The sequence below is a fragment of the Apostichopus japonicus genome, chromosome 9, assembly GCF_037975245.1.
Source record: "Apostichopus japonicus isolate 1M-3 chromosome 9, ASM3797524v1, whole genome shotgun sequence".
In the NCBI taxonomy this organism is placed as follows: Eukaryota; Metazoa; Echinodermata; class Holothuroidea; order Aspidochirotida; family Stichopodidae; genus Apostichopus; species Apostichopus japonicus.
The window spans coordinates 12465001-12492270 of NC_092569.1; the positions used below are offsets into that span (position 1 = coordinate 12465001).

At 36.9% G+C, this 27270-nt stretch overlaps 1 protein-coding gene and 1 long non-coding RNA gene across 2 annotated transcripts; one reads left to right on the forward strand and one right to left on the reverse strand.

Moving 5' to 3' along the window:
• Positions 1–3761: 3761 nt before the first annotated feature.
• On the forward strand, positions 3762–8874 carry LOC139974312 (uncharacterized). The gene is made up of 4 exons (XR_011795444.1): positions 3762–3926; positions 4831–4982; positions 6311–6433; positions 7711–8874. It is a non-coding gene; the product is annotated as an uncharacterized lncRNA (long non-coding RNA).
• An 11718-nt stretch (positions 8875–20592) lies between these two features.
• LOC139974024 (fibrinogen-like protein A) lies at positions 20593–25559 on the reverse strand. The gene is made up of 5 exons (XM_071980937.1): positions 25381–25559; positions 24671–24921; positions 23651–23962; positions 22492–22753; positions 20593–21640 (listed from the first exon to the last, which is right to left on the reverse strand). The coding sequence occupies exons 1-5, from the start codon at positions 25448–25450 to the stop codon at positions 21378–21380; spliced, it is 1158 nt and encodes a 385-aa protein (XP_071837038.1). The 5' UTR covers positions 25451–25559; the 3' UTR covers positions 20593–21377.
• Between the last annotated feature and the right edge of the window lie 1711 nt (positions 25560–27270).

Here is a 27270-nt window from a genome sequence, read left to right on the forward strand (position 1 = left end):
CGCTCTTGATACGGAAACTTGACGGTGCCATGAATCGTCAACGTGGAATCTTCTACAAGGACTTAGATATCACATTTAGTGTTCAGGGTGTAAGTGAACGGGGTGGTTATATGGAGCATCCTACCATACGTAAAGCTCGCAAAACGAGGGCAGCACAGTGTTATTTCGTAAGTATGGAGTACATGCCCCACTGCCTGTTTAATAAACAGAACGGTAGAACATTTTTTAACTAAACATGAAAGAGACAACACATTTGTATGGACCCTTTTGAAAGCAACAAAATACTATTTTTTTTAATTGATATATGATATGTGTTATTGTATTTTATTACGTAACATGAATGAACTGATTAACAAATGCATGGAAGCATTGAAAGGATTTGGCATGATGACCCTGCCCGCTCCCCCTCCCCCCAAAAGATTTTATCTAAAAAAATAAAGGAAATATCTGAAACTAAAATTTCTGATTTCATTCTGTGTTTATTTCATATACTTGAATATTATTCAACATATTTCAAAGAACGGTGATGCGCGCTACGAGAATGATCTCTTAAAATGAGGGCAGCATACAACATTTAGTAACCCAAATAAAGGTAATGAAGCAATTACGCACTGTGAGTTAGTGAAAAGTTGTACGTATGTTCATGGCAGGGGTTTAGATAGAACTGGCCATCGTAACTTCGATAGTTCTGTACAGTGCCTGTGCTTCTGATTAAGACAGTTGGTTACATTCTGGTCGACTCTACATGCTTGCCTATTCCCGATTGGTATTTTCATTGATGGACCAGTTGCGACAACCATAAAGGGACAAGGAGCACGTCCAACCGCCCCCCCCCCCAACCCCGCTTTCTGAATGATTGGGGACACAAATATCAAAAGTCCCTCCAGGTTTGGTGACTGACTCGTGTAGGCGCTAGGCCTATCAGGCTCATGATGACTCGTGTATCTCATAAAAGGAGCACAAACATTGTGCTGTGAGATTAGTAATTATTAATGTTTTATTCTCATCTGCCCCCATCCCCCACCCCGATGAAAAGAAGGAATTACGGATTTCATTTATAGCGTAAATTAAATGATTGTATAAATGTTGTATTATCACGTACATTCAGTTTGGTTAGCAATGCCAGTCATGGTAGTTTTAAGTGTTTTTGAAATTATTATATATTTCATAGGAGTTTTGAGACAAATACATATATGGTGCTAAGCCTGGGTGCTAAGCTGCTATAGTCATGATGTAGTGATAACCATGTTACTCATTATACCTCAAGTATGCTAGTTTAGTACTTACGCACATATGTTCACAAAAAAAGTTTATGTGTGATTACGTTAACTGATGCCAAGTAGGGGGGGGTGGTGGGTGATTGGTTGGGGAGGGGTGGTTGATAGGGCAGGGTGGTGATGACAGTGCGTTTGCTTTGTTTTGTTTTCACGAGTTTGGTCAGAATTACAATAAACGTAGAGACCTCATATATTATCCTGCGTGAACAGTGTAGCAGTCTAATGTGAAACTACGGTTCATGCATATATGTATTACGACTATATGTTTTATATATATACCTATCAATTTCATTGTTAGCCCCTATATCAGTGCCCCAATGTTTCAACTAAGAATATTGAGTCACAGACCCCTACACGGTCCTACCACTCGCGGTTTGTGCTACGCGCACACTCCTTCAGTTCTATCCATGATCAGTCATTTATGTACACGCCCTCACTTTTCAATTGGGATTGACGCCCTGGGACCAGGGAGTAGCTACAGCCTGGACAGACTGACGCAGTTGTCCACGATTACAAACTACCCATTTTCGACAAATGTAACCAACACCGAAAGAAAGAAACTCTGCATGTTACCTAAATGAACCAACCGTTCTTAAATGGAACAAACAACAAAAATCAAACTCAACCTTTGCTGCAGGCTTTCTGTCGACAATATTCTCGAGCATATGATAGCGAGCATAATCCCAAATAGGATTGCCGTTAGTCACATTTAATGGACTCATATATCTAAGTGTTTCATTGCAGATAAGTAGGGGTGGGGTGGGGTGGGGTCGGGTGGGGTTGGGGGAGAGGAAATCATATCAGCGATCGATTGGACGTAAAATACGTTAAATGAGACAGAAACCCAACAATCATCTTTGGTCAATGTGATGGTGTGATAACACTGATAAACAGTGATAAGACAGTGATATCACAGTGATAACACAGTGATAAGACAGTGATATCACAGTGATAACACAGTGATAATACAGTGATAACACATACACAACACAGTGATAACACTGATAAACACCTTCGCCAAACAGTTAAGGAAAAATCTGATTCCATTTAGCCAGATATTGCAGGTTTAATGATCCCGACACAGACATAGCTGAAGCCTTTATTAAGTCTAAATCATATATTATCAACGTACTATGTGCTTTACTTTGTGCTGTTTTGTGTTTGAATTGATTTAATGTCGGTTATAGAGGTGCGTTATGAATTTATATTAAAAAAAATATTGATTCATTGTCGGTTATGGAGGTGCGTTATGAATTTATATATAAAAAAAAGGATAAACACGCAAAGATGCATTCTAAGAAAAGGAAAAAGAAAATGGGAGGTAGGCGAGCAATATAATAGATTAATTTATGGTTCAAAATCCCGCCCCTTTCATGCATAACCTATAACTTAGCAAACCTAATTCTAGAGAACGTTTATTGACTGTCGGATATCCTCACCCCCCCCCCCCACCCTCCCCGCTGTCCTGTTTCTATCTCAATGTATTGTGAAAGTAGATTCTAGTTCTGACGAAGAGAAGAAAGAAAGTAGGAAATCCACACATATAAAATGCATGTGAAGTTCCTATTTACTCTCCCTAAAACATTAGAAATTATAAAACGACAGACTCGTCGACTCATTTCAGTATTAACAATGTTATACGCAATTTATTTGAAGTGACTCGAAACACTACCGCAATTTATAGAGATACGAGTATGGCCACCAGAGTCGTACATTGAACAAAAGGTATACGTCTTTGCTTTCCCAACATTTCCCTTGGCAACCCATTCTATGACTACTGATTTCTCTAGGTCAGCCACGACCGATAACTTCTAAGGCCTAAAAATGGCCCGTTATATACTATAGTTGATAAACTGATTAAACTGCACATTAGTTGATATTGGCTGCAATGGAAATATGCACTGAAAGTTATTTCAACAACTGCACACATATACATATTTATCAAAATCGTTGGTGGAGGAGGGGGAGGGGATGGGGGGGGAGCACTATGAGACAGGAAGTTTACTCTCAGCTTACTTTGGAAACTTTTGCTACCATTTACTGATATTTGTTGGTTTTCAATTCCCTATCTCGCGACCAAACGAAAACATTTTAGCGATCCATGTTTGGATCGCTAGCTATAATTTGGAAGCGTGCCTGTACACAGAAACGTTAGAAACACACACAAAAAAAGAAACACAAAGTGCGCCACCTATTCAGTAGCGCAATGTTGGTATGATAAAAACCAAACCCAGTTCTCTGATAAGCTACACCTACACTCTAAACACAAAAGAGTGAAAAAAAATCACTCTTAACCGAGAGTGATATTTTATCATTCCATAAGAGCCAAAATTCACTCTATATAAGAGCGAAATTTGTTGGTGTTCAGTTCCTCCAGTTACTTCTCTGTACACTCTTTGACCCGGAGTGAATAATAAGTGTGTGTTGACATGTGAATAGCCAATAACATTGACGAATGCTGCCGCTCTTTTTGATTATCTGACAGGCAATAAATTGCCTACATAACATACTACAGTATAATGTATGCAATATCGCAAAAACAATTCAATCAAAACCACGCAGAGACTTTTCTGAGGCAATTGAAGATGTCTGTCCAAAACTGGTTGGAGTGTCATGGTTTTGGAGAAAACATTGTACAGTTATTTGAAGGTATATCAATCTATCTTTAATAAGTCGAATAATCACATACTAGCCATATGTACTATATGAGTAGTTGTAGTAGGATACTAGGCAAGGGTATGTTGTTATTGTCAATATATATATAAACTTATAACGTAGGCTTTGGTCTAGGTCCAACGCAACACTAACAAAGTAACGTACAAGTGACCTGGTGAGGTTTAATCTTTATTGAACATTTAGCATATAGGCCTATGCTGTTAAAATTATAAACTAACCCATTACTATAACTTAGGCCTTAATAATTTAACCGTTGCCTACTACCAGTAACAATATTAATCAGGCCAAATCGAGGTAACTCGGATATGGAATGTACTTTAAATTCAGACTTCATACCGTTAAATTAAATATAAAAAAGGGTTTCAAATAGGGGATCAATCAATCAATCAACAAAGTCATTTAATTAACTTTCCACCTGGTTTTACTTGCGTTAGTGTGCTTAATTTCTGACCTATTGTATAACGCTGAAATTATAAGTAGGCCATACAAGGCTAACGATTAGGTTTGTGACATACGCCCCGCTTACGGAAAACCTTCGTATATGTAGCACGTCAAAACATCCATCCATTTTACACACTAAATTCCAATAGAAGATGATCGTTGAAGAAAAATTCCTTCTTAGACTTACTCAAGTTCACTGCTAAACTTGTTGAATGAGATTTCATAAAATAGCTGTTAGTAATCCTGATGCTGGAGAACTTCAAATTCATCAAAATAAAACACCTGTTTGGGCTGATGACATAACAACTCAGGTTATCCTGAGTGATATTTAAAACATACATGGACTAAGTATAGAGTCCTGAGGGTAATGAAAAAACTGAATATTTAAGCTTATTGCAAATTTAAATTAACTAAATTTATGTTTCACTAAGTGAAGTTTGTTGACAGGATTTTCAAGCAAAACATCTCGGAAAACAGACACCTTGGCAGGATTTTGTTGGAGGAGATGGAAGATGGTCATGTGACCATATCATCAAGAAAGAAGTTGGTGCAAGTTATGGTCACTTATCTCATAGAGGTGGACTCAATGTAGGTATAAATATCTAGTTAGCACATGACTAGGTTAGCCAAGAAAGAAGTAACTATAGATTTATGAGATTATCAACAATGGCCCCACAAGGCAGTGGGGGCCTTTAACGATTGATGTTGTTTGCCTACATATAATTTGATGTAGGCCTATGCATTGTTCAATTCAATTCAATAATGTAATATCTTGTCATTGCTCCCTAGATTAACCTCGGATTTGACCAGCTCTCCTCTATACGGGGAGTGAATTTATAACCAAAATGGCAATGGTAAAATCATCAAAGTGTCTCAGGGTGTAAAGAAATAAATTCTTGGGTGCCATTTTTCTGAAATATAAAGATGGAGATGGTACAAGCAAAGGGTACATTGGAACCATATAGCAGACATTTTATCATAGTTGCTTTATTCTCAACATAATGCCATGAGGTCAAGAAGACTATTCAATTAACCATTTAGTCAGGATCAGGCTATAGTTCCCACATATTTAAAAAGTCAACATTTCATAGTTCCCCTTGTGCGGGTATTGAGACATATAAGCTATGGATACCAATGGTCATCTGCAATTATGTTTCAACACAACGTAATTGCAAGTTAACCGAATAATTTTCTATGCACTTCACACGAACATGTTCTTTTGCTGTGGCCAACACTTTTCCGAGGCTACGCCAATTAGTGTCCACTGCATATAGCTCCATGTGAGAGGACATACATGGAATTGAAGGTCATGTCATTACCCATTATGAGTCATCCCAGCTACTAGACAATGTTCCTTAAACATAATGCTGTTACATATGCCTGCATATTCTTCATATTTATCTGGTGTCATATTAAAGGCATTGAAGACTCGCCCCAAACCGCGTGCGGCCATCTGAAAAGTTAACTTTCCGTTGCTTGCAAGTGACGTTTTCTTCTTGTCGCTACAAAATGCAGACAGTAATGAAACGTGGAACCTTGTTATCTTTTATCTAGACCTGAGATGTCCATGCTGCTATGTGCATTGTGTTGTGGGTATTGACCGTAGCTGTATGTATCGACTGTACACTAGTGTCCAATTACCGACGGTGTGTGTATTTTCTGGGATCGATGGTGGTGTCTAACACTTCTGTTACACCTCATTCGAAACTAGGTCAGATTACCGGCATGAGACGTTTCTTTGTGCGCGAGTCTTCACACCCTTTAAACAAAATGCTGGTACATATCATGCCTGCATATTCTTTATATTTCTAGTGTCATATTAAGTTATATGGGTAATTGGTCATTTCTTATCATATAATAGAACAGCAATTAGAGATATAATGTGGCATCATTAACATATTTCTTCTTTTGTGCAGCTGACTCATGTGCCCTGGAACTGCTGGTCACGATGATGAGGACCACAAATTACAGAAAGGAGAAAAGATCATCTACTGTATCAGCCAGTATACAGTGCATGCCGTATGATACAGAATAGAGTGGTAAATAAATATTATTTAAAGCAGGGTTTTTCTAACTTTATCCCCCCAGGAACCCCCTGTGGATGTCAGAGTTGTCCACGAATCCCCAATATTGCGAGGCACGATCTGAGTCATTATTATACTATAATACGCATAACAGTGCTTGGTAAAAGATCAAGTTCATAGTGTAATGTTGTGGAATATGTACGACTGATTATATGATATATAAGAATTTAGTTCAACAAAAAATACTCTAGTTTTGACTTTCAGAAACGTCTCACGAACCCCCTGGGATAGACTCACGCATCCCCTGGGGGTTCATTCACCCCAGTTAGGGAACCCCTGATTTAAACGAAGCCTATTTGCTTAAAAAGCTGTTCAGCTAAGTCAACAATACGATCAAAATAGCATCATTGACGACTTAATTGCAATTTGTTTGTATTTATAATGGTTCATAATAATTGTTCAAATCTATATGATGCAAATGTGATTACAACTTAAATGGGTTTTCTTTTTTTGTGGGTGTGTGTGGGGGCGGGGGGTGGGGTGGCAGCTAGGATGTATATGCTGGAGCCTGGTGAAAATTAAATGCTGTTTAAGTATTTATTATCAAGGCCTGAGCTTTGGAGATAAATTCAAGATCAAACAGTATGACAAATTTCGAGTTATTTGAGCGTTTAATTTCTTCACAGCTTTTATACCCTACATACTCAATTTGGTGCCTACTTATCTGAACAAACTTTTGTCTATCAAAGGAGAAAAGCACCCAACAGATAAAATAATGTGGTAGAGAAGGACAAGATTTGCAGTATATTGTATGAAAAATTGAATCAGTTTTACTCAAAACAAAATAAGTTCAAACTGATGTTCCAGGTTCACAAACAGATCATTGTTTTGTATTTGTTATCAATATCTTTCTTATTGACAACTATGATTATCTACACTGCTACAAAGATGTAGTAGTTTGTGTTATTCACATACTAATTCTACCAGCATGTGTTCAGCAGCTGCTGTAGTTAAGTACTTAACAAAGTATTAACTTTATGAAGGGATTTATACTTCTAGTGACTCTTTAACAACATGTAAAACTAAAATATAAGCTATTGTGTTTGGTAGTAAATACAGCTGATTCTATTTGCCACACCTCAACACATCTGCTAGGATTATTTCACGAGAATTATAGCAGGCATGGCAACCACTTATCAAAATTACAATGCATGAAATCACACTTGTCTTAATTTGAAACTGTTTTTATAGTAATTTGAAATAATAAAAAAAAATGTTATTTTTACTTTCAGGTTGGAACCGATGTTGGTCAGTGGTGCACAGAAAAGATTGAGGAGTTCACTCACCATTTCTTATTAAGTCTTGGGCCAGCCAGCAGGTGTGTGAATGCACCAACATACCTGTTGGTGAATCTATAATAGTAGCATTTGACAGGCTTTTCAAGTTTCATTATATCTTGAATCTGCACTTTGCTCTACCTTTATCTACTTTTTTAAAACTTATTTGAAGGTCTCATTTATAAGGTGGTCATGATAAGGTACACCCACAAGTTAGGTCATTTAATGTATCACTCAATAATATGCCTAATTAAGAGCATGTTCCAGCTATATGAGCATAAACCATATAAACAAACTAAAATAGATAACAGCATTCCTTAAATAAACTATCCAAATGCTTTCAAGTGACTCCTTCTTATTCCACTGCAGTTACTCTACCTTATGAACCTTCCTCTTACTTCTACGTTGTCCTTAACAATCCTATTTTATCCTACTTTTCTTGACTTGCCACCATCAAAATAAGTATTAATGAACTTGCATATTAATAAACTGTGAATATAAAAAATGTCATACGATTTTGTCATCATTGTTGGGTACCGGTGAAAACTTCTAATGAAAGCCTGCAGAAGTCTCACTATTGTCTCATGTTTATCCTCTTTGTTTGTAAATTACATCCTACTTATGTTAGTTGTATCTTACACTCCCACCTGTGTCCTGATTTTAGCTGATGGTCCACTTGAGAAAAACTTTATCCAGAATAGCTTAGGACTGTTAGGCTTTCATTACACTTTAATATTTAGTTTATGCTTGACTGAAACTATTGTTTGATTTGTACATCACGGAAGGGAAGGAGACATGATGACCGGTGATGTTTTATCCTAACTTTGATAACATTTTTGTATGATTGCTGAATATGGAGATTACTTTTATAACATGTTACAATGTCAGTTACTGAAGCAGATATTTTATAACTTTTGATTTAAGATTTAGTTTTATTTATTTTTTTATCAATTTACTATTACTAGTCTATACCATCCATCATTTGTTTGCATTGTCCTGTGTGTGCATGTTGTTCTATACTTGTATACTTAGTCCATTCATGACCTTTCATACTTGCCTGAACATTCTGTTTCTTTAAAGTTCCTTATTCAGGTACATACAACAAAAATGCGAGAACAATATTTCATGTCCTTTTTTTTTACATTGTCTCTAAATTGCCATGCAAATCTTTCAGTAGTGTAATTCTGTTACATTTTAGATCTTGTGTTGTATAACTCATGTTAATTTGGATGTGTGAGTGAGAAAGTTACTTCATTGCTATGACTTGATATGTAATACCACCATCTACAACTGTTCAGCAAAGATTAGACTAAAATGGCTGGTTCCTTTTCACCAACACCATAAATAACATCACTAATTCACTCTGTACAGGATTCTGTAGGGGAGTGAAATTCACTCTTTAAAGAGTGGTCCCTCTTTACACTTCCTTGAAAGAGTTAAAATTCATTCAATTAGAGTGAATTTTTAGAGTGTATGCAGGCCTATCGTGAGGTTGGCTCAAACGTCGGGTGGAAGAGGGTGGGGTGGTTCCACTCACTGGGCATACTACTGTGTACTGAATCTGTGACAACATCATATTCACAAAAGTTGCATAAGTTACAGGACACGGGCATTTTACCCTCCATATATTGTGGTTGCCTCTCCGTAAATTGTTTGTGCCCCCCCCCCCACCAAGACAGATTTTCCAATAATGAGAAAAATTTTGAGGTGACAAAAAAATAATAATAAGATAATTCCTGATACAAACAAATGTATTGGTGCAGAACATATGTATAGCAATTAAACTTCATTTTAAATTTTGAACAGATATACTCCATTAGGCTTTAATTCAATCGATTTAGCTTTGAGTACTCAGAGATATATCTCACACACGACACTGGTGGTTTGATATCTCTGAAGAATAACCACATTAAAGCTGAAGAGCGCCACAGTTTTATCCAAACAAGTTAGAATACAACGGAGGGAGACAAACCCAACCAACATCATTAGCTTATACACCATAGATTTTCTTAAAGAACAACCCACCCCACCCCCTCAGAAATATCTTATAATAATAATCTTATAATAATCACCAGTTATGTTTAACGACGCTTATTGTTTTGGACATTTTTGATACATATGGCATTCCGTAGTACTGTTTGTCTAAAACGGAAAAAATCTGTAAATTACATTTGCACTTCTAAAAAGCTTCATTTCGTTTGGTTACTTCCTCTCTGTTTTAATTGATTTATTTTTAATTAGATATTGTAAAGTAGCGAAATGTTCTTTTTTCGGTGTTTAAGTGATGTCATTGGTGCAGTATTTGTCTCTCACACTCGATTTTAAAGAAATAAAAAAAAAATTACGTAATACTTAACCTTTACCACTACATTTGATACGCGTTTTGACGGTTATTCAGAAACAAAAGCACACTCGGGATGAGTGGTTATCCCACACGGAAGTATTATACCAATTATAAAAATATTAGCCGGACGGGGCCATACATAATATGTTATAGCATACACTCAAGATATAGTTTCTCCATATATGAGATATTCAATTGACTATGTTAGTAAATTTCCAGTGGCTTGGAATAATTTATATGACTGAGCCCCCCAGGAAATTATTTTGCACTCTCAGTCTAGCAGTTTTTGTGTTAGTGTGTTTGACATTTTCGTCCATAATATCGGTCTGGACATTGCTGGACACATATGCATACGCACAGATCATTGCAAGATAATACTAACAATGCATGCAGCTTGTATGACTTCAAATGATGTGTTTACAATGCATTACAAATATAGCAAATGAGATATCAACTTGTAGATGTCACCCAGGGGTATATATACACAATGGATTGACCTTAACATTTAAGTATGCAACGAGGAGCCGACGTCATTACCATTGTAGCATTATAAGAAAACACACACAAAAAACAAAAAAAAAACCAGAGGAAATGATTCTGTTTCCGTTTCTTCATGTTTGCTTTATAATTGTTACTTTCATTGATATTGGAGGCAACTTTGGGACCGACTTGGAATCGACTTTTGATATTCACTAGGGTGACACACCCACCCACCCACGCCTTCCCTCGAAAGTACACTCTATAGGAACAGTCAGAGGGAAATTGGAATGGCTATACAGACTATAGGTTACATAAATTTCACTCAATTCTTTATTTTGCTTGACCTATTATAGTATATCAATTAACTTAAGGCATGGAATTCTACCTACTGTTATCTTTTAAAACGCTTCAGTATATGGTTACGATTAATCTTTCACAAACAAGCCTGTGAAGAACTTTACTTTATTACTTTTTTAATACATGAGTAAAAGCTGGTATGCACCTGCACAAGGTATACACTTCTGTAAATTTGTGACGTCATTCTGGCATAAGCGAGTTATTAATTGTCTTTCAGGGAAAGCAATGTGCTTCCGTTAGGTCAGCGTAGGTTTCAGTGATTAAAACCATAGCAACTATATCAATATAACAAAGTATATAGTGCAAACACATCTAATATCAAAATGAAAACAACATGTATGCATGATAAAACAGTTTAGAAATATATGTATAGATAGTGCGTAAGATTCTAACAAGGTTAAATAACACATAAAAATGAATAAGCAATGAACTGAAGTTATATTAAAGGTTCTAAATGATCAGACTGTATATGAATATTGCAGCACGGTAAATGAAATAATTCCGATATACAGTTGAATTCTGAATTTCTGAACTACGGAAAGATGTACGTACGGATCTCTGAGGTATTTGCTGGATTCGATCAAAAGACCGGTGTAAGTGGAACATGCAATGTCCGTCAACAGTTTTACAACAGTTTGCTTCACGTACACAGATTTTTTAATATTTCGTGCCTCAAACAAGGCTTTTATTTACACTTTTTTTCTCGTGCACAGAGAGCTAAAACAAAAATCGCAAACGTATACATTATGCAAAAACCAAAGTACATACAACAATAAAAAATAAAAAACACATATATGATCTTGTTATTTATATTACATTACATTATGGGAAATTACAAGTCATTCAATCAAAAACTCAAGTATCATTGTTACAATATGCCTCTAGAACATTCCATTTGCCAATGAATTTAACCATGTTGCCATTATTTACTGCAATCTGCTGTATAACTTATAGTGAAATTTTATCAAATAGTAAAATGCTGCAATTGAAGGAATTTGATTCCTGAATCTTCCATCATGAATGACTTTTTTTTACTAAAATGAAGCACAAATTGATTCACGTACATGCACAGATGATACGAGGAACTGTTGAAATATTTAAACTGTTGAAATTAAAACTGACTATTATTGCACTGTCCGTATATTTCGGAGCAGCTGCATGGGCGCTATTATTCACCTGTTAACCGATACCCTCAGTCAAAAAACATATAGTTTGAAGGTTTATATACATGTACAGATGAAACCAGTCACCTGTAACTGGCTGAACTTAAGCCTATTGAAACAAATAGTCAACACATCCGTGCACAAAGTACAATTCAGTGACTTTAATATCAGTGGTCCTCTATGGGCGCCCTGCGGGTCCATTCCGGCGCGAGCAAGATTCAATTTTATACCCGCGAAACTGCGAAAGGAACATCGCCCCCACAATCTTGCAATAACAGGCTTAACTTCCACCCTATACGATTGCGCAATCTAGGTGTAGTTAGTTTTATAGTGATGTTTTATTATTACCGACCCCTTTGTTCCAACGAATGAGTTTGTTTATGGTCTTCGTAGGAAATTAATGAAGATCCCTCGCTCTGTTGTCTGTTTCACAGAACATTTTGAATGATTCATATCACTGCATTAAAATATGTACAATAAAAATTGTCACCCTCCTCCCAACATTTCATTTCAAAAATTTCAAAAAGTTTGAATAATCTTTGATCCATTTGTGATGTCCACATTCGTTACACCCCCCTAGCCAATTTAGCCCATATGGGTCGAAGACTCGCTTTGATAAATCTTTTTTTTTTGCTTCCAGGAAGTCGATTAATCTACAAACACCGAAATCTGTAAGTGATGTTATATCTCTAATAGGGTTACATTTCACTGTGCCATTGTTTTTCCATTGAAAATATGAATCATAGAGATCTTTATCCTTTGATACCCTTAGGATATAGTCTGCCAAATCCTTCAACGAATCAAAATCGTCAGCGTGAATGAACGAATTAGACGGAGCCTGTCGTTCGTAATCCACTTTTGGGGCACCTATTACAACAGGAATAGCTTTAAAGAGAGAGACAACATTCCAAAATTTTTCTGTAATATAACCCCCACAACAACTATTTTCGAATGCAGCAATAAATTTGTACTTTCTGAAAACCCTTGTGCAGTTCACCCAAGATTGCTTAGGACAGGATATTTCACCACAACCCCCGTACATGTCGATTGGTATGTAGTTTCCAAGATCATGTACGGCATCCGATCTCCTCCACATTGGGGTACTACAATGACTTGAGACCCACGCCATCAAATGTTCCTTCTGATAGAAATTTGACTCGAACTTTAAAGCTGTTTTTTCCTCACCGGTGAAGGGAGAGAAAGCTCCATATGGGATATAAATATCAGATTTGGGATGATACGTAGAACTGATGTTAAAATGAATATCACTCATTTCTATGGGTGGAATAAACTTCCTGGAAGTAAACGCACTCTCCTCGGTTGCAAATACCCACAGTTGATTACGTTGCCTTCTCTTCGCAAGTTCCTGCCAAATGTCAATGTCACCAATTATCCCCGAGAAAATCAATACATCTGCTCGTAGTTGAGTATAACCAGATTCATAGGTAGCTTTTTCAATTCGGACCGATGAATTTTCAATCCGTAGTTCGCAAGTAACGATTCTTGGAAGTATTAATTTATTTGCCCAAAAGACCGAAGTGGCGACTACGGCTACTCGGTATTGCACATCAGCACCTTCGACATGCGTTTGTAAACCCCTTGACATAACATCTCTTTGAAGAGGGATTGTTGAGTCATACAATAATTTACCGTCCATCGTTAATAAACCGAAGCAAGTTATCGAAACTGTTAAGAACATAACCAAGACACAAGCAATTAAGATATTTTTGGTGTTTGCCATCGTCAGCAAACGGTCGATGATAGATCAAAGCAATATCAAAAATAAGCTCCACGAAAGGGACAAATAAAATCCGAACGACTGAAATGTATTAACAGAAGTATAACGTCATATATAGCTATATGTGTCGTCGAAAAAGTGGAGTTCAATCAGTGAATATTCATGTTGTCAATGGCCGTCCATATGACTCTCTTACTAATAATTTTCTGTTAACGTTTGAATCCAGATGTAACATTATTATAAGGTAACTATGATGATAAAATGAATGATACTAGACTAAGGCCTTCTGACAAATCATGCCAGTGTGGTGTAACATCCATCGGCGGCTAGTATATAGGCATTCCGCTGAGTTTGAAGGTGAACGCGAATTTTGACATTGTTATACGTATGCCATAAATGAACAAAACAGTAGGCCTATTGATACCAAATTCTCCTTCAATTGTGTTCGGTCAAGGTGATCCCTTTCTCTGAAGTGTGATACCAGCTTATCAGGGAAAATACTGTCCTTTTGAATTGATTTTGGAAGATTGTATTTGGTCGATGTGGCATATAGCTGCTCATCTCAGGTGTGGGCTTCTTCGTATAACCTATATAATGAGCTGGTATAGTTCTAGACTATATTCAGACCTACATCCTTGCAGTCTAATCAACACTCTGCATTCTGTAAAAAACGCACACGAACCGATGTCATTTCCTGACCTGGTTTGGCAGATTCCCTACAGTTGCATTGTTATATACTTCTGTCATTTCATCGCTCCCATAGGAAACTAAGTAGGCCTTGGCTAGTAATATAGGCTCTAGTATTACTTCCCATTTTTTCTCTTCATTTCATGTATATATTGCACAGGCATGTACTATAGAACAATGACCTCTCTTCTTGTACCTATAGTGTACATTGCATTAAGATATATCACAAATAAATCACCATTTCATCACTTCCCAAATGAGCTTACATGACTACCTCAAAACCAAACCCTAACCCCCACCCCCTTCCCTCTCCAACCTTGTCGCACATCAGACTTCTGTATAATTGCATCCAATGGAAACACGTAAGAAGTTAGCAATTCGGTCTACCTCAAGCCAACGTCAACCTCCTTCCACCTCCGAAAAACTCCCCACTCGGGCAATCAGAAATGTCTTTCAAGAATCGGAGCTATTCTCAATAATTGGCTGTAAATTCACTCAAAAGTACAACATAAGGTGGGGGCGGGGGGACTTACCACTTTATGTAAATGACACTGAATTTTTATATAACTTGTTCAAGTCTTTCACTCTGCCAAAATCACCTCGGATCTCCGTCCGTATACAGAATATTATGTTATATTATATATATATATATATATATATATATATATATATATATATATATATATATATATATATATATATATATATATATATATATATATATATATATATATATATATATATATATATGGTCGACTTAGGAATTTTCACCCAACTCCCTTAACATGTAAGAATATTTGAAAGCTCCCAAAAAGTAACATAATCAACTGTCTGATTGCAAAATTTGACAAAGATACAACTCTACTAGCAGCAGTAGCTAAAATTTCTTGCATAGATACGTAAAATGATCTGTTCATAGTTACTTTAGTTCCAATTATACAAAACATCATCCCATGAACATTTAAAAAAAAACCTAATCTTCTGTGTCCTGTGAGATTTGCAACTTAAACATGCTGGTATATAATTGAGCATTGTAGTACCGTTCCAACGAGGTAAACTTACTATCAGCTCCTTGACAGGATTATGATGCAATACTATTAAGCAAAATGGATCAATACTTATACATCCTCAAGTTAGAGGATGGATCTTGACTATTTCGTGGTAGCCAGTTAACACTGAAATTATTTTTCTTCACTTTTCACATAAATACCCCACCTCTTTAACGTTTACAGTAAACATCATTTTAAAACTAAAGTTAAATCATAATCAACTGTCGGCCATGAAGAAAATGACAAAGATAGACTTTTCCTGTAGCTACCCATATATAAGCAGTATTTTCATAATCTGCTGCAGATGATAGTTTAATTTCAACTAAGAGTCAACAATTAACCATTACCAAATAAGAATGAAGAATGAAATGAACCGATATAGTTATCTTGAAAGAAAATGGAACAATAGTGAACTTTGTGACATGAAACATATTTGCATTAAAACTGACCATTAGCATTCTTGGGACACTGAATGCTATGACAGTATATCAATTTCATGTTACAGTTTGTGTAATAAATGTTACATTCACCATGGTAAGCACACAATCATCACATTGATTGGATTTATTAATATAAGGCTGAGTATTAAGCACAACGAATCTAAACACTCTTACAATAACAACAATCCCTCAAGTCATCCGATGTGACTGGTCTGAAAATGTAATGACAAAGAAACAACTCTTCCTGAAGTCAATTTAAAACAAGCAAAAACTTTAGATACACAGTGATTTGTTCATTATTATAGTTAAATTTGAATTAGCATGCAAACCAATCAAAACAAGTAGTGGCGAAATGAAAGGATATAATCTTTTTTTTTATTATCAGAAACTGGAAGATATACATCAAAGTGAACTTTGAGATGTGGAAACGTGGAATGCTGACTATGACGACTGCTACACTGCAGTTACATTGTCTTTGATGTTGGCACGGTAAGCACGAACATCCTGAATCTGCTTGCACTTTACACTACCAGTCCAGGCAACTCATAAACAACTTTTTGGTAAAATTCCCAGGCATCAAGGCATGCCTTTTGGAATTCCAGATTAAACACATACAATGATTTGAAGCACACACCAATGGCCTTCATAAATGTCCTCTGAGGTAGGGCATGTCTCTCGATGATCACAAATAACTGCTGAGGATGTATTTTGCCTTCTCTAAGAAGTAACACATATGGCCGCTGAGGCTTTTCTGGAATATTTTGCAAATAATCCAGGGGCGTAGCCGGGATTTTTAAAGTTGTAGGCACGACTATCTGAGCGGAGCGCCACCATCGGTTTTACAAATTCCCAGATGGCCGGAAACGGCCCTTCCCGAGTGTTCATTCTGGTTCCCTGGCCTCTTGCTAACTTGAGACACCTCATTCAATATCACTTTTAAACCCCCAAAACAAACGAGCTATAATAGTACGTAATGATACCCAATTCTGAGTTTACAAGCGCAAATATGAATGTGTGAATGTTGAGAAATAATAGTGAAATGTAGGCTCAACCCTAGTTAGCGTAAGTACTTACACTTTGATGAAAATGACGCCGATGTAGAACATCGTGAATGAACCCAAGAGAAGTTGGTATCGAAAAGGCTGTTTAGGAACTTCGACGGCGATCGTGACAACAACAGGCAACAAAGTTATTGCAGCTCTATAAAGTATGTTAATCAACGATAGGCTTATTTGACTGTGGAATGTTTCTCAACTGAAATATTATCTGCGTAAACGGGTTCTTAACTAGATGTTAAAAAACTGACAAGGTCGGATCCTAGTCTTTTTCGGCGGGTAGAGTGTTGAATGAAACGGCACGCGATAGAAATGACAGCCTAGATGACAGAAGAATAGGCCACTTAATTTAGCCATATTCTTGCTACTTTCATTTCAATAGTTTTTCCTGTCTAGATTCTTAAACTCGTCCAACAAGTTTATGGATTTGAATTATGGGTGTTTTAAAAAAAAATATATAACTTGGCCAAAAATGTGTAGGCCCGGGCCTACAGTGCTACATACTGGCTACGCACTGTAGGCCCTTCTATTTTATGTCTGTCATAATAAGAAAAAAGACCTGTGGTACATTACGCCCTGTCCACTGATTACTATGCATGATATCTGCACCAAAAACAACAGGGACCACCCTTGGGTTAATGGTTATAATCATACCTAGTATCAACTCAAACATAAATTGATTTTTTCAGATTTTGTGTTTACATGCTTATTTCAGAAATATTCTCATTTGGCCACGCCAATCATCAATATTTAATTAGCAAACCCAAAATGGCAGTGAAAACATAGTGATGATGGTCCCAAGGCTCCACACCAAATATTAAGTAAATGTCAGCTACTTGGAATTGCCTTGTTTTAAGTTTAGCACATTAAGCCCCCCACCTCCCCCCCCCCCAATTCCTATACAAGATATCTTCACTGCAAACAACAGGGAACACCATTCTGCTATGTATCAACTCAAAATAATGTAGGATTCTTGACATATCATGTATACAAGGAAACATCTCACGCACAGGACATCACCATTAAAAAAGAAAGCCCAAGTGTTGGAGTGTTGGAAAACAATGTTTCTTCAACGATATAATTTCTCCATTAAAAACATTCATCTTAAAAATCAGTACCTTTGACAAATTTACCCTCTACCAGGATTTAAGTAGTTGGTAACAATTCTTCATTCCATTAAGATCAAATATATCTGCATCAAATGTTTGCATAGTATCCCAAACACAAACTGACATAATAACAAATGTGGTGGGCATAAGGTCAGGCAAACTTACACAATGGAAGTCTACGAAAGCCGCACATGATTCCTTTACATATAGTTGTTGCATCTCCCAGGAACAAGTTTGCCAACTGCATACTTAAGTTAAAGTTAGGCCTAAAGTACAGGTAGGCATGGCCGCACTAACATTTACATCGTCCTCTTCCTCGAAAGGGACTTTTATTGTGCTCATTTATATTTTTCTTCTCTCAAGAATGACAAAATTAAATACAAATAAAAACATACATAGATACATAAGTTACATGCTTTGTTAGTAATAATGATAACATATTTTTACATAAATATAACAAAAAACAATCGAAGAATGTTTGGTTACCTTTCATAAAGGCAACAAAATGTTAATAAGTGCAAAAAAAGTTATACCATGGTAGCCAGAACTTTTCCCATTTATCTTCAGTCATGTTGCTTGAAAGAGTATATTTTTTTTTGCACCAAGCAAAATAATCTTTCAGAAAATGATTCATGTTATTGACTGAAGGACTTGTCTTCTTCAATTTTAGAAAGAAAGATGACATATTTTTACCAAAATTATTATAAGGTTAAAGATTTTATCAAACTTCCCACCAAGTAAAATCGATTTAGGATTTAAGACCAAAAAAAAATTGATGTAGGAAAGTGACTCGGGCTAGCCAAGACTTTGTAAAATCATTGAACATTGAAATAATTCTTTCTTTCCACACATAAAGTAGCAATGTACTGTATAGCACTAAGCACACCAGTCACAGTTGCCACAAGTTCCAGTTATTGTTATGGAACTTGTGCTTAATTGTAGAATGCCCGCCACCTTTTGAATCTCACACATTATGACCGGAAGTCCTTATAGTAAGCAATTGCTCCGGCAATTGATATCGTAGGAACAATAATGAATCTGAAGATTAATGACTCAACAAAGGTAGCTAGGTCAATTACAAACAGTAGGCCTACACCATCATTAGTTACAACGCAAGGCTGGGATGTAAATGATGAACAATGGACCCTGTGGTATGGCCTAATCAGATCAGCCTACACGCGTGTTAAACTCTGTATCCTATAGGCTGTAAATATTTACATAGCAAACTGATCCTAACTTAGTGCTATAGAAATAGAACAGGCTATTGTTAGTAGTGTAGTAGTGCACTATACAAATGCTACAAAAAGGACCTAGTATATGCCTGTCGTGTTATGGCTAAAATCTTTCACCAACGGTAGCTTACCCTTCGGTTTCTCTTTCACTTAAGAAGTTATTCGTTTGCTATCTGAGGAAAGAGCTCGTCTCTGTTTTGAGATTTCGGTAAAATACTGGTAACATTTTTTTATTGCATTCTCCTCTCTCTCTTAGGCTATACCCATAACACACTTTGTTTGCAGTGTCCAAGACTATTCCGAATTCTTTCAACTAAATCAAGTCACGACCTTTCATGTATTACATCTATTACTGCGAAACAAAGTATCTATGTTAATGATATTTCATGTAACTTATCATCTAATGTATTTATGTGATCTAATGTATCTACATTTAATATATCTTATCATAAGCTGTGACAAACACGAAGAACTTAATCGCTCTTTTATCGCTGTGGAGCTCAGATTTTTTATTGTTTAATGTCAGGGGGTGGGGGAGGGGCGGAGCAGGGTCACAGGGTTCCATGCAGCCAAGGTTTGTGAAAACTGAAAAAATCATCAGAAGAGACCTTTCCATAAATGAGAAGTGTATGTTTTGTTGATGAAAGGACCCTTCCATATTTTTGTAATGGGAAAGGTGCCCTTTTGTGGAGAAGTGTATCAGAGAGTGTAACTAAACCAGTCTGATATGTTACTGAAGAATGCACAGACCCATTATTTGTCGGTAAGGTTAATTGAGATAAGTTTGTCTCCCTGCCCCCACCCCCCCATCACCTCCAGTGAGCCATCTTCGGCCTGCACGCCGTGACTGGTTGCATTTTCTGAATATAGCTTAGGATAGCTAGGATAGGATAGGATTGGAAACAGACAGCTGCGAGCAACATTCATAAATTAATAATTAATTAATTACTTAAAGAATGTCTATCAACTGAGGCTTCAGTGCGACAGGTTGTTCCTGTACCTTTTCATGCTCAATTCCGAAATACCTGCTAGGTTTTGCCCCCCCACATCTTTTAATTTTTTTTTTGGTTTCTGACAATCAGATAAATCATTGTCGTCTATATACCACTGCCATATCACGTGCATTAGTTAAAATGAGTAAAGAAAACGAAGCAGTGAGTTGCATTAATAATCCTATCAAATGTATGGGGTGTATTGTGAACAAATACCCCGTCACCCCCTTCACCCCCCCCCCCCCCGCACGCAAAAAAAAAAGAAAGCAAGGAACTACACATCATCCGCTGTATACTTCACAAATATCATGTACATTATTGCTTAATGTACGTATATACATTATACATGCTTTGAAATATAATATATGAGAAAATGAGCAGCTACGTAAATTTTGCCGGTGCGGCCAACGACACCTCATCCCCTCTAAAACAAGTGACACCCACCTTCCGGTGAAGACTATATCGTTGGCTGGCGAAGTGGCTGGTAATGCTATTAAACGTGCAGTCAGTTAACCAATTGGACCCCATGTACACTAGTTAATTACATGCTTATATCATCTAGAGATCCAGATGTCCCCAGATGGACCCCACTCCTTTAACATATACCTTCGGAGCCAACGAAAGGATTTTTGAGGCATCTCATAATACCCACCAAACTAACAATTCAGAACGGAAGCCTGAGAGTGCCATAGTATTATGGTGTCACGAGGTGCCAAATACAACAATTTGTCTCATCCGAGCTCACCCACCCCCACCCCAGCCTGGTTGGGTTCGTGTTGAAGTCAGCTCTTCCTTGGGGCCCCATTTCTATTGCCAAACATGCATGGCCCATGTTAGTCCTTGCTTTGATCCTTAAAACACAAGCTTTAAAAAAAAATTACTTCAAGTAACAACAGTTACAGGACAGAATATTTACAAAGATCGACGAGTGTTGATATCTTCAAAAGATTCCAACTAAAAGTAAACATCTATAAAGTCAATATGGTCTCAATTTCATCTCGACAAATTTAATAACATAACGGTGATCAGTAAGCAGCTTCCAGTAAATACCCTTCAATTCGGATCCATTGTATTGGCCATTGGGATTGAAAAGACTGCACCCTTTCGTCGCGTCGTACCAAAAGGCTCCGTGGTTCTCCACAGCGCATTCAAAGTCATTTGTCCCTTCGACATTGTCGGCATTATCTCGGTCTTTGGTAGACCATGGCACACCAAGGCTTGGTATCATTAAGGGACGAGCTAAAGAAAAGAAAAGCATATATATGTATATATATATATATATATGTATATATATATATGTATACATACATATATATATATATAAATAATGTAAATATATATATAATAATATAAAAATATAAATATATATATATATAAACATATATATTGTTGTTCTGTATATTGTTATATTTTTATCCTTATCATAAATTTCCCTGTAAATTTATACTGGAATAAAGAAATGAATGAATGAATATGTATATATATATATATATATATATATATATATACATACATACATACATACATACACACATACATACATACATACATACATACATACATACATACATACATACATACATACATACATACATACATACATACATACATACATACATACATACATACATACATACATACATACATACATACATACATACATACATACAACCAACTTTATATAAACAAATATATATATATTTTGTTTAATTGAAGAAAACAAACGAAAATTAAAAAAAATATGTATATATTTTTCTTGTGATTTTTGTTCAGCGTCTCGAAAAACGTGGTATAATAATAATAATGTTACTTATCTACTAATGTACTCAGTACACGTGCTGGCATTACATACCAATGTTAATAATTGTACTAATTTACATTAGCTAGCATTATACACATCATGTAAGTTACTGTATTGATGTACAAAAGCTAGCATTACATACTTAATGTAAATTGTCTATAGTAATGTAAATTGTCTATAGTAATGTACAATAGCTAGCATAACAAACCTAATCCAGTTATGTACAATAGCTAGCATTACATACCAAATGTAACTAATCTAGTAATGTACAATAGCTAGGATTTCAAACCTGCAGATCCGGTTCCTTGGATAATATCCGTCAGGGTGTAATTGTTTTCTTCGTTTCCTATTCTGAAAATGTCATGCTCTGCGTAATGATGCATATCATCAGTTGATAAGTCAATACGGAGTTTGTACTCTCGTTGGTGAGTAATAAGGTGTATTTTGTCATTTCCGAGCCAATGTTCTTGGTCGACGTCTCCAAAGCCTTCTTTATAATCAGCCCAGTTGAGGTAAAAGTCGACAGATCCGTCAACCCGACGCTGAAATACCTACACATTGAGAAAATTACGTTCAAACATGTAACGATGTGTGTCATAGTATAACGATAACTATTATCAGAACCCGATTTAAGAGTATAATTGAAAGAGTTGTGAGCTTGTAAGGTGGCCAACCCCAACCCCCCACCCAACCACCCAACCACCCCACCACCCACCCCACCCCACCACCCACCCCACCCACCACCCACCCCACCCCACCCCACCCACCCCTCGACAATGTGTTCGTAAAATATATATTGCCTTGAGTATCACGTCAGTGTTATGACGTAGTGAATGTTTTATTGAGACATGCGAACGGAATACATTATGCGATATTCAATAGTAACCAATAATAACATGGAAACTTATACGGAAATGTAAAAATCACTTAGTCAAGGTAAACTATGAAAAGTCGTAATACACAAAGTTACATAGCTGGAGATTTACATAATGTTGAAAATAAAATCTTTTTAAGAAAAGTCTTCCAGGAAAGAACCTGGGAACGAAAAACCAAACAACCTAACGACAGATCAGCTCTCAACCCTAGCCCCCTTTCTCGAGACTGTGAATGTGTGATCATCTTCAGGTGTGTATCACGATTCCCCTCCAAGGGGAAAAAAGATACTACACATGATCTTAGCCAAAGGCCGAGAAGCTGATAAACGAGAATAGCCACTGCAAAATTTAAACAAACGGGACCATGTCTCCAGAAGCTAGCTAGATAATGGCTACAATATAACTTTTTTTGCACTGTCAACCCAGAACAGTGTGGCAATAGGCAAATATAAGGACAAACAACTCTTAAAGGGCAACATTGCATGAGGATCCCAAATGAAGCATTCCGGACATGACATTCACGATTGACAGACAAGTATTATTAATACAAGACGATTGAAGTTATTTACTCACCGTCCAGCCACCTCCCGAGGTAGCCATATCACAGTAGACTTCAAATGGTCCTCTTGTCCAGTTTTTCGGCGTGATCAGATAAGTACCATTTTCAACGAATCCAGCATTATGGTAGTCAGCGCAGTCGAGAGCCAAAGTACAATTTAATCCGTTACCATAGAAACCATCGTCACAAATACATGGTACATCGTTGAGATTCTGTTGTTGGCATGTTGCATTATCGCTGCATCGAAATTCGTAATCACACACCAAGTCTCCCTGACTACATACACACCGCATCGAACATTCGTTGTTTATGAAGACTTCCCCCTGCTGCAGGGGAATGATAAAAGGAAAGGCCGTAACCTAAATTGTGTGTGTGTGTTTAGTATAAAATGGAAGGAAGAAGCGTTTAGTTCGATTACCAAACCTATCATGGAAGAGCGAAAAGATCCTCATATGAGTCTTCTTACAACAGTAACCTTTTTTTACATTGTAGCACCCGCGCATTCTTTAATTGACCTCTTCATATTATAGGGAGAAAAAAACCCTGCGATTAAATACCCACAGTTGGTATTGATGGGGGGGGATGGGGTGGGGGAGGGGGAAGATGATACAGTCATTTCAGCATTAAGGGAAGAAGAAGCTCACACTTTACTCCTTTCCCCAATTTCCAAGTAACGTGGTACCATATGAAAAGATCAACTTCGAAAATGTATGTGAAATTATGTTTTCGTTTTTAAACTGTTATGACAGCCACACGGGCATTTATAGATATTTCCCATGGATTCTGGAAATATCGCATCAAATGTTATAAGTGACAATTATTCAACATATGTGCCCCCCCCCCCTTGTCATATCCTATCTTCATGAGAGGGACATGCAGTTGGTCGTCAATAATGTCCACGCTCACCAACATCTTAATTGTTATGTTTGGCTGATGCGGTTGGACATTTTATAAGCCAGTTTTAACGTACATATTATTATTGATTGTGATTGAATTTGAACAGTCTGTTAATTAACTATATAAATTTAACTTACTTGCAAGATCCCAACGTCTTCAACATAGCATCCGCAGTCTTCCATGGGAACACAGTCCTCCCCGTTCATCAAGAATCCATCCGGTGGACAAATGCAGATGTCAGAATCGGTACAGTTTCCGTGGCAACCAAAAGGGTCTACACAAGTTCCCAGACAGGTGCAGTTTCCCACTACCATGTTCATAGGGCATTTACTTATTTGAGACTGTTGCGAAGACATTTCCTCGAAAGTACATAAATCTATCAGAGGAGCTATGAAGAGAAAAACATACAATATATGTATTTATATATATATATGTGTATATATATATATATATATATATATATATATATATATATATATATATATATATATATATATATATATATATATATATATATATATATATACCTACTTGAATTTAATTTCAGTAAAATGGAATAATATGAAACTGAGATCAGATACGACACGAATTAACCATCCTCTAATATAACGGCCCAGATTGAAACACCGAACTATCACACGTTACAATGACAGTGAACAATGAATTGCACTGTTGCAGAGTGCATAATAATACTACGCGGAATTACCACAAGGAATCTATGAAAGTCGTGCATTATATCAGGCCACCGAGAAAGTCAGTTTAATTGAAACATCATCAAATTAGTGGACATGCAATGGGCCTCTATATAATAACACACTCTACCGCATACAAATATAATTTTACTTACCTACGGCATCAACTACACTGCATAACGTTAACGTCACGTTCAGCAGTATAGAAAAACGGCTACTAGTCATCTTATGTTCAGTGTGTAACTTGTCTGACAGTCTTAACACTATTGAAACCTATTCAATGAACTAAGAAGTATCTGTGATAGCGATACGAACAATTCCATGTGAATCACGATCTGAGTGTACTTGTTCGCCTCTTGTTTCTAACTTCAGATAGCACGATCAACCAGTTATTATCATTTAATATTGCGTTCAAGTCACAATTTCCAAACTTTGCAATAATACTTTTGATCGACAAGACCACCTGCTTGTTTTTAGTTTTTCGAAGGAAATCAATTCACGAAGCTCAGTTACTCGTAGTGGTAAAGAATGTTATCGATTAATTTAGATTTGATAATTTTGAAAGTCTAGTGGATTAAAATGAAAGTTGAAACGCACAATGCCTTTATTCATGTTAGTGGGTTCCTCTGGAACAATAGTCTGCAGCAATATTGCTACATGTATTTTCTTTCTAAGAACATTTCCATTATAGCGTCTCCGATGCGAGGCTGCAATATCGCCAACGTGTGAGGGCGTTCGTACGAATATGTAGTACTGTTACGTGATAAAATTACATGACCGGTGACCCCTTTTCCATTCACCGAGTATATATATATTTGGGCACTTCATTTGGGTGTTCTCAGTGTATTTATTGTAGTGCGCGTGCGCCCTACAATATTGGCATAAGTGAATGAAAACTACATGACTGGACGTTGAAACTTAAAAGTTTCATATAGTCTCTGTACATTTGCAGTTTCAGAGGCTGCAGCTGCGTAGCCAACTTATTCTGAACCTGTCAAGGCGCTCACAAGCGCCCTCACTTTGTAAGTACCTATATGACTTACTCCCTGGTGGGTTGTCTGCTCAAAATATAACACCATGAACAGCAGAAATATTCTTCCTTATACTGCAAGTACTCCACACTCACTACAATATTCACTCACTCACTCAGTCCCATGACTGTGAAGTTGTCGGGGAGACATAACGGTTGCAGCTGACATCGTCCTCCATGCATATTTGTTAGCAGCAGTGGCGAGCAGGTCTGGCATGTCCAAGCCGGTTCAGTCCTACACGTTGTCGGACCAGTTTCTCCTCTGACGTCCTCGTCTGCGACCGCCCTCAATGCCCTGGAGTATTACATTGGAGATGCTATCATGCCTTGTGACGTGGCAAAACCACGCCAATTTCGGGCGTTTGACTGTTGACAGGAGTGGTTCATATGGGCCCACCAGGTCTCACGGTCTTACGTTGGTCTTACGGTCGGTGTATAGATGCGGATCTTTGCAAAGTTCTTCCCTTAATATTGCAAGCACTCCACGCGCACTACGATACTGCGTATTTGCAAAGTTCTTTCTATTACTGCATGCACTTCACATGCACTACAATACTGCGTATGTGCAAAGTTCTTCCTGATACTGCAAGCACTTCACACGCACTACAATACTGCGAATTTGCAAAGTTCTCACTGATACTGCAAGCGCTTCACACGCACTACAATACTGCGTATGTGCAAAGTTCTTCCTGATACTGCAAGCACTTCACACGCACTACAATACTGCGTATGTGCAAAGTTCTTCCTAATACTGCAAGAACTTCTCACGCAATACAATACTGCTATTTACAGGCATATGCAGATCTATTTGTTTTTGCATTTTCTGAGATGTTTAGATAATCATCTAAACATTTTGACCTACATATGCAGAATATATCGGCAAGTTTTGTTAGCAATCGACTCCAACCACCAGAATATAACTTTAAGTGACAAACTGTGAAGGGTATTGGAACATCTTAGCCAACTGAACAATGGAAAGCACCAATTAATCTTTAACTGACGTCTAAGTGTGACA

Bases quoted from the DNA above. Each gene is read 5' to 3' on its own strand.
- LOC139974024 (XM_071980937.1), bottom strand. From the start codon at position 25,450: ATGACTAGTAGCCGTTTTTCTATACTGCTGAACGTGACGTTAACGTTA. The intron at 23,963-24,670 runs GTAAGTTAAATT...ATTCCCCTGCAG, and splicing joins AAGACGTTGGGATCTTGCAA to CAGGGGGAAGTCTTCATAAA. The intron at 21,641-22,491 runs GTTTGAAATCCT...TCTTTTCTTTAG, and splicing joins CCAAGGAACCGGATCTGCAG to CTCGTCCCTTAATGATACCA.